This window comes from Rhipicephalus sanguineus, unplaced genomic scaffold (genome assembly GCF_013339695.2).
Source record: "Rhipicephalus sanguineus isolate Rsan-2018 unplaced genomic scaffold, BIME_Rsan_1.4 Seq1138, whole genome shotgun sequence".
NCBI lineage: Eukaryota > Metazoa > Arthropoda > Arachnida > Ixodida > Ixodidae > Rhipicephalus > Rhipicephalus sanguineus.
Genome location: NW_023614391.1, coordinates 310,958 through 319,282, shown reverse-complemented (window position 1 = coordinate 319,282; position 8,325 = coordinate 310,958). Strand labels below are relative to the sequence as shown.

At 47.6% G+C, this 8,325-nt stretch overlaps 1 protein-coding gene across 1 annotated transcript; it reads right to left on the bottom strand.

Annotated features, from left to right (window-relative positions):
- Window positions 1-1,873: 1,873 nt before the first annotated feature.
- LOC119376254 (kunitz-type protease inhibitor 2-like) lies at window positions 1,874-5,990 on the bottom strand. Its single transcript, XM_037646158.2, has 5 exons — window positions 5,894-5,990; window positions 5,395-5,583; window positions 5,244-5,300; window positions 4,561-4,596; window positions 1,874-2,420 (listed from the first exon to the last, which is right to left on the bottom strand). The coding sequence occupies exons 1-5, from the start codon at window positions 5,934-5,936 to the stop codon at window positions 2,206-2,208; spliced, it is 540 nt and encodes a 179-aa protein (XP_037502086.1). The 5' UTR covers window positions 5,937-5,990; the 3' UTR covers window positions 1,874-2,205.
- Between the last annotated feature and the right edge of the window lie 2,335 nt (window positions 5,991-8,325).

The following is an 8,325-nucleotide window of genomic DNA, read 5'->3' as shown; positions in this document are numbered from 1 at the left end:
TATCACGACCACTGGCCCACCTGACACCGCCCGTCAACGGCGGCTCAATGGAATGTGATTGGTAGGCGCCCTCCGTGACTACGGATACATGCTTCAGCTCGGCGTTATTCGTCCTTCCTCCAGCAATGGCACTTCGCTTCTCCATCTGGTAACAAAGCAGGACAGTGACGACTGGCCGTTTTTTGGGGGGATTACCCTCACGACTCCGGACCAATGTCATCTTCCCCTCATACATGACTTCGGCGCTTGTCTCGCAGGAGCCAAAATATACAGCAAGATCGATTTTATGACCGCCTACCATCGAATTTCTATCAAACCCAGTGACATTTCGAAGATAGCAATTACTACTCGATTTTGTGTGTTTCATTTCGTCTGTAAGCCTTACGGCTTGAAGATTGCGACGCAAATGTTTCAGCGTTTCATGAACGAGGTTACTCGCGGAATCACGTTCATTTCGTCTACCTTGACGACGTTCACCTAGCGAGCCGCACCGACGAAGATAACAAAGACCACATTCGCTTTTTATTTGAGCGAATTGATCATTTGAGCGAATGCATTGAGCCTGGTCTAATGGCGCAAAAATACATTTTTGGAGTTGAAGTTCTGGATTTTTTCGTTCGTCGCAATAACTCAACATTGGATGTCACTTGAATACATGATATTTTCGGTTGGGCGTTCTTTACTGATGCTTCGTTAAACTGACTGTATCACGGTTTTGTCTCTTGAAGCATGCCTTTGTTCGGATTATCAGTGTTTCCTATATGATTACACAAACGAAGTTATGGACAACATACTTATTGTCCGCTCAGTTGGTGGAGCATCGGACGCGTTGTTCGAGGGTCGCAGGTTCGGTCCCTGCCCGCGGCGGGCTATCTTTTCGTCCACTTTTCTTTCTTCACATTTGCCTTACATTTACTACTAAAAACATCCCCTATACTTTCCTTGGCATTATTGTCTGTTGGTTCTCATTATTATTGTTCTTAGCGTGACATAGACCAAATGCGTGTGCTAAAACTGGAGATGAGTATGCCGAATCAATATTTATCCAATATATGTAGCTGTTGTTAAAAACTTTATTTATTACCATGTACATGACGCGCGAGACGTTCGCCCGGCTACTCTCACGACGGGACCGGGAGGTCAAGCCTGCTCGCCCTATCATAGCCATGCTGGACCGCCAGGGCTTGTTTTTCGTAAGTTGGTGTGGTGATCAATCTTTCAAAGCGGTCTCGCGTGAGACTGGGTCCCAGTTAGTCACAGTACTAGAGTACACGAGCCAATGTACATGTATCGCTCTTACATGCATTATAGACTTTTTCTTAAAGGGACACTAAAGGCAAGTAGTAAGTGGACGTTGATTGCTGAAATAGCGGTCCAGAAACCTCGTGGTGCTACTTTTGTGCCAAGGAAGTGCTTATTTTGAAGTGAAATCATGTTTCAGTGGTCCGCATTGCGTTAGCGCACTTCAAATCACCCGCCTGAAAGCGGCCTTTCTGACGTCATTGTTGCGATGCCCAACGCTGCCCGCCTTTTACTGCGCGGCGGTGTGCACTAGCGTGCACCATTCAGGCATCCGACAACATCACATGCATGCGGCATTTTGTCTAACTTTCTGTCAGAGTGACTTCCACGAGCGTGCAAAACACACGCGGCAGTACTCATTACCAAAACTACCACTGAGACACGACCGCGTGAGCGAAGCCGGACGCCGGGCGAAGCGCAGTTCGGCGAAAACGGAACTTTTGAACCATGCGCGCCATTCCCCATGACAACGCGAAAGAGGTTTTTTTTCATGAATCAAACAGAAACGAACAAGCAACATTTTATTACGTCTCTTGATGCACGGAAGGTTCTTTTTCTATTGTACCTAGTTTGATTACCAGTGAATAATTGTAGTCGGACGCTCGCACGTCATCGGGATCATTTCCAAACTGTGCCACTCGTGGCGCACGTCGTGCGATACATTTAGCTTAATTTCTCGGTAACTAGGGCACTGCTGTTTATAATATTCCCGTTTTAGACGTTGTCGTACACTGAGCTTTCACCTGGCATAAATTATTTGCCTTTAGTGTCCCTTTAGGTTGCACATTACGGTCCCTAATAACCATTACTCTGTAATTGCCTGGTGGAACTGTTAAATAAATTTGATTTGCCGGCTTAACACTCAACTTGACCTGTATCTTGATGTTCACAGAACGCTTGTTCCTATTTTCCTATACTCGTCGAGGCATCGACTTTCTGTCCAGATTTCACAGACCCACAGAAGCGCATGCAATCTTCAACGGACCAGAAGTTGTTGTTGTTGCTCCCGCAACCTCCGTAGCTGAAGGGAAGACACGTCCCGGTCTTCTGGTCGTAGTAGGTGCGACTGAGAATACGCGTGCATGGGCCACGATGGGCTGGTCTGCTGCACACAGAGGCTACGGTGAATGTGAAAATAAACATATGAGTTAGCAAAATCATCTAACTATGATGTAATTACGGTGGAATAGGAGTATTTGTTCTTTGCATATTTCTACATGAAAATAACTTTAGCAGAGAGAGAGAGAGAGAGAGAGAAAGAGAGGGAGGAATAACCAGAGGGAATCTCCAGTTGGCTACCCTGCACTTTGAGAGAGAGAAAAGTTTTAATGAAAAGCTGGAGATGCTAGCCTGGCTATTCGCCTGACAAGCTATGCCAGGTGCTGGGTGATGATTATGATATATACATTGATAACCGCATAGCACATACAACACACACACATACACTACACTGTCTACAAAGTTTCGTTCAGGCTCGTGGCCCGCACGAAAGTCAGCAGCGCTTTCGTGGCGCGTAACGCACCGATGCTGCTTTGCCATGGGCCCAAAATATGTCTGAGTTCTAAGCACTGGTCCCGTTGAAGATGCAAGGCCGCCTTCAGATCGTCTCTCTCATGCGTGTGGCGTACATCACACAGAACGTGTTGCAGGTCTTCTGGGACGCTACATAAACGTACAATGGTGAGTCCGACAGCTTAATTTTCCTCTTGAAGTAATTAGTGTAGGCGACGTTTAATCTGAAATGGGGAGGAGTGTCTGAAAGAATGAAAGAGGAGAAGAGAGCATATAACAGTACAACGGACCCGTAGCAGTAGGGATGTCCGAAAGCAACGCACCAAATAAATCAGATAGCAGTCACAACGACTCGCTCTGCCTGGTTTCCCTAGGGAACCGCATCAACGCCCTGACAGCCGCTCGCGTTGAAGTAAGGGTAGGCCACTACCCTAGAGCTTTGTTTTCTGTAGCAAGGCAAAGATATGCCCTGCCGACTTCATAAATTCATCTCACAGAGCTCACACTAAACGTATAAAACGATCAAAGCCCATGCTATGTCGAAAAACTAAGCACGTACGCACAAGCGGCAGAGAAAGCACCGAAAAATTTTCTCTGCCAATTTTATAACGTTTACTCAGATCGCTGTTATAGGGAAAGAAGGTGTAAGTTCCGTGATACGTCACATTATTTTTTGTATTACGTTATATCTTTACTGGCTCATAGTTCAACTCTCATAGCTCATAGCTCGTAGTTACACGACACACAACGTTAGGGAAGACGCACGTTACGAAGGGCGAAGAAGCGCAATTGTTGGGCTTGTTGTGTCTTTGTCGTACCGTAGAAGCAGCGTCCTCATCCTTCAAATGAGTTAGCTGTATGCTGTAAATACCGCAGTAAGAAGAGCATTATTATCATACTTGTAAATTGGTGTTCGGTCTCATTTCTAAATTCAGCGCATGCTGCTTAAACTTCGATACAAGCACCACGAACAGGGAAACAAAAAACTTGGAGGACGCCTCATCTTCGCCTTCAAGAGTAGAACGCGATAGCGTAGTTGGGCTCCGTGCGCATAGCCTTCCCAATTGCTAGCCTGGCTTCGGTTCTCGGTGCATGCCTCAATCGTTCCGGAAGGAAGCGAACGTCTCTGCGCGTAACATTGGCCGTTTCAAACTATCCTAGAATGCCCCCTGCAATTACAGTTACGCAGTGCCCACCAAGCCATAATTCTTCCTTTTGCGAATCAGCGAATGACCCAACTACGCGTTCGTAAGGCATCACGCGAACTTACGCAGCTGCTCACTTCATTGACGCTTTTGTTGATGAGCATCGTGAAATATGTCTGAGCGCTTTGTAACGGGTTGGCCTATGGAAGATCCACTCGCTGCGCAACTCGCACGTTTTGACGTCTGGCGATTCTACGATCCTACTCTTCTGCCACGCAAATATTACTTGCTGTAGGGAGACCCCTCCCACTACAAGACATTCATATGATGTCTTTTTTTTTTCCAAGCTGTTTCAAGCCATGGCGTGGCTGTGTGGTAGAACACCTGCTTGCCACGCAAGGAGGCCTGGGTTCGATTCTCACTCGAACCAAATATTTTTATTATTTATATTATTTGCATCTTTCGCGATTTCTTGGTCACGAACAACGCTGATTTTTTCGCTCACAACCAACGACGCCGACACCGGGATTTCTGCAAAACGAGCTCTTAAACGGTATCGCGTTAAATTAAATTGTGTGAATCCAGATAAGGTTCTACTCACCACGTAGGAGCGCATCCTCGCTTTTCGTGTGTGCCACTAAAGGTGAAATGAAAACGAAGAGAGATTTTATAGAAATATTCTGTGAAAGTTTTCTATTTTGTGGAGAAACTGCGTCCATTCGTTGGCTGTGCGCATTTTACTCTCCTTCTGCCACTACAGTGCAAAACAAAGTGTTTTGAGGCCCGTGTCCTTAGACTTAGGTACACGTTAAAGAACCCCAGGTGGACGAAATTTCCGAAGCCCTCCACTACGGCGTCGCCCCGCCACGGTGGTCTAGTGGTTATGGCGCTCGACTGCTGACCCGAAGGTCGCGGGATCGAATCCCGGTCGCGGCGGCTGCATTTTCGATGGAGGCGAAAATGTTTGAGGCCCGTGTACTTAGATTTAGGTGCACGTTAAAGAACCACAGGTGGTCGAAATTTCCGGAGCCCTCCACTACGGCGTCTCTCATAATCATATGGTGGTTTTGGGACGTTAAACCCCAGATATTATTATTATCCACTACGGCGTCCCTCATAATCATGTCGGGGTTTTGGGACGTGAAACCCCACCAATTATATAAAACGAAGTGTTCACGCAGTTCTTTTTTTTATTATTGAAAGCTTCGATCATCAATAAAACTGTTCTCAGTCAAAGCTAATTCGTTAACATTGTCTCTCGGTTAAGAAAGTTATCACTTTTACCTTGAACTGCTGGCGTTACAGAAGCTGCACTCCCCGATCGGTAAAGGTGTGCCAGTGCTGCGAAAAGCACACAAACGCGTATATTAGTGTCAATACGTATACCGCAGTTCTCACTGGTCCGCTAATTTACGAACGACAAAGTGGGACTTACCGCTTGGAGTCATGCATGTCATTTTGCATTCCTTCTGTGACAGGTATCTGTTCTCGTTGCCACGACAGCCTCCGTAGTTGAACATTTCGCATTTACCTGTCTCCACGTTGAACCACCACCTCCGCAGCTTAGCTATGCATGGCCCGACTTTCGGCTTCTGTGTGCACCGTGTCTCGAACTTTGTATCCGCTCGGGGAAAAATTTTTGTTTCACATGGTGCAGCGTGATTGTTTTATTGAAGCAATTATAACAGCTTCATGGGGGGTTGGTGGGGGGGGGGGACCGGAGGTGAGTGGACCGGAGGTGAGTATAGTTATAGGTAGCTTTTTCATTTTTAGTGGACCGGAGGTGAGTATTGGAGCTTGCCCAATTTCTGTGCCACATATATATGCCCGCAAGGAGCTGCATTACGCTCCGATGGATTAATGACGACCCTAAACACCGGCTTCGCTGTTTAATAACGTCAGTGTAAGAAACGCATGCACGTTGTCTGGCTTACCAAGTGCGGTGGCTAGAAGTGCCAGGAAAACGTACAGCTTCATTTCGAGCCGACGATCTCGCGAGAACGATGGCGGTCTGCCCGCTGTCGCTTGTAGTTGTGCAGGAAGAGACAATGCGACGTCAGCGATAATTTCGAGAGTTGTTATGTGTCATTGCACGGCCGATGAGATAACGAAACGCGTACGACGATGCAACTGGTTCGATACATCCCATCAATACACTAGGTTTCATTGAAATGATTTCGTTAATTAAGATTATGCTGTTTTGTAATAAAACTTTTAACGCGTAGCCATTCAATGCCGACCGAGCGTTACACGAAAACTAAGTAATTGCTGCGGTTATCTTAGCGAATTCCGTACTTTGTATGGAAATACAATAATAAGGCTTGCCCTTTTTTAAAAATTGGTAAAACTTGTGAACATTACTGTGGGAGTTCCTATTGCAATTCAAATTATAATCCGGCTATATATTCCAAGTGAAATAGATTTATGTATATCTACCAGTGACAGTATTTTCCCGCAGTGCATTCTGCTGGGTAGAAATTCGTCCTAAGTTTGTCATTTTTCTTAAAGGCACCAGTGTCAGGGACTTCTGCAGTTTTTAAGGCGGGACCTCAATGCATAAACAGGTTCCTAGAACTCGGAACGCGGAACGTCGCGTTCCGAGTTCTAGGAACCTGTTTATGCATTGAGGTGCCGCCTGTTTATGCATTGAGGTGTGAATTATGTTCGGAACGTCGCCTGTGCGACGTTCCGAACATAATTCGGAACGCCGCACAGGCGGCCCCTCGCCGGCGCAGCACATTTGCGGAAAAATGCAGCCATACAGTAAGCAAGCCTGTCGCCCTAGTGCATTTAGGGCGGCATTACCTTGCGACAAAGGGCTAGCGCTCGGTTCCACTTAGCGGTGTCACAATCGGACAGCGTAAATATACTGATAAATCGGAAAAGCCCTATCGAAAAGATAGACAACACCCATTGTAACAATATAGATAGAAGGCGTCCAAAGCACACGGATGCGCGCACAAAAGCGGTAAGGGGTGCCTAATGCTAGCCTTGTGACGCAAGGCAACACTAATTTAGATGCACTAGGTAGCGAGGATTCTTTGCCGGGTGACCACGCACGCGCCAACTGAGGCATTATTTCTCCGCCGACCCACTCCGCCGCCAAAAGACTGCCTGTACGGCGTTCCGAATTGTTCTATGAGCACTCTGTTAGCTATCATGAGAGAACTTGGAGCGAAATCGCGATTCGGCGATTTTCGCCCTTACTGCTCACCTTAAAGGGCCCCTAAACCAGCTCTGATATTAGAGCATTTTAGTTTGACGTTTTTACGGTCCGCTCCGCTCCGAGTTGGCCCGCTTCGCTGTAGCGGAGCGGCGGTCGACTTTTTGGTTTTAGTTATCCGTTCTCCGCTGCCGAGCGGATCTTTCGCAGTTGCAACGCCCTCTGGCCGCGGAGCGTGGGCCTCGCTCCGCTAGCCCGCTTACGGCTAAGCGCAGGACGCATGCACACTCGTGCCCCCGCTCCGCTTAGCTGCTGAGCGGAGCGTAAAAACGTCAAACTAAAATACTCTATTCTTTTGACATTTTAAGTAAACACGTGCATCGAGTTCGGAATGCCTTCACGAACAGCAATGACAAATGCGGCAGCGCTACGAGCCGCGGGCGCTCCACCAATTAGAAGAAACAATCCCTTCTCCTTTCCTGTGCCTTTCGGCATTCATCCCTTCAACGGTTCGCCGTGACGTCAACATGTCGTCTGCTCGTCATCTGCAACTTGTTTGTCCGCTCGCAGGTACGCGCGCTTCCTGCTCTTCCTCCTCTCACGGTGAGGAGGAACACTCGGCCAGGAGGAGAGACGAGCCGACGAGCGAAGGAAAGAGCGAAACAAGCGAGGGTGTGTCATCAAACACGTGTAACTCCGATATTACGATACCGTTTCGAAAAATTCTCACGGCTACGTGTTCGTTGTAGACTCGTGCACAACCGCAACACCACAACTAAATTTCGACCTCCGGGTGATTAGGGGCCCTTTAAAGGGCCTGAAAGTGCCTTCTGTAAATACAGAATATAGCTGTGTGTTATTATTTTTTGGCGTGTCCAGTCTTTTCGTCATTCTGTCGTGCCAACAGTACGTGCCATCACTAGGCCACGGTTAGTCGATACACGAGGGACATCAGTTCTGGATTTCGCTGTTATCGCGCTCTGCTACGTAATCGCACCCCTACGCGTCCTCGTTCCTAGCCGTCCTTGTTGTTTTGCGTGCCTGTTGTGCACGATCAACGGATTTCACCTCGCGTACTGGCTTTTGCACTGCGCGAACGGAGATGGCGACGGGCAGCCAGAAACAGATATCTGATAGGCGCGACCCTCGGAACTGACGCTGTCCGCGTGTTTCGTCCGAAAATAGGTGCCAATAAAGAGAGTG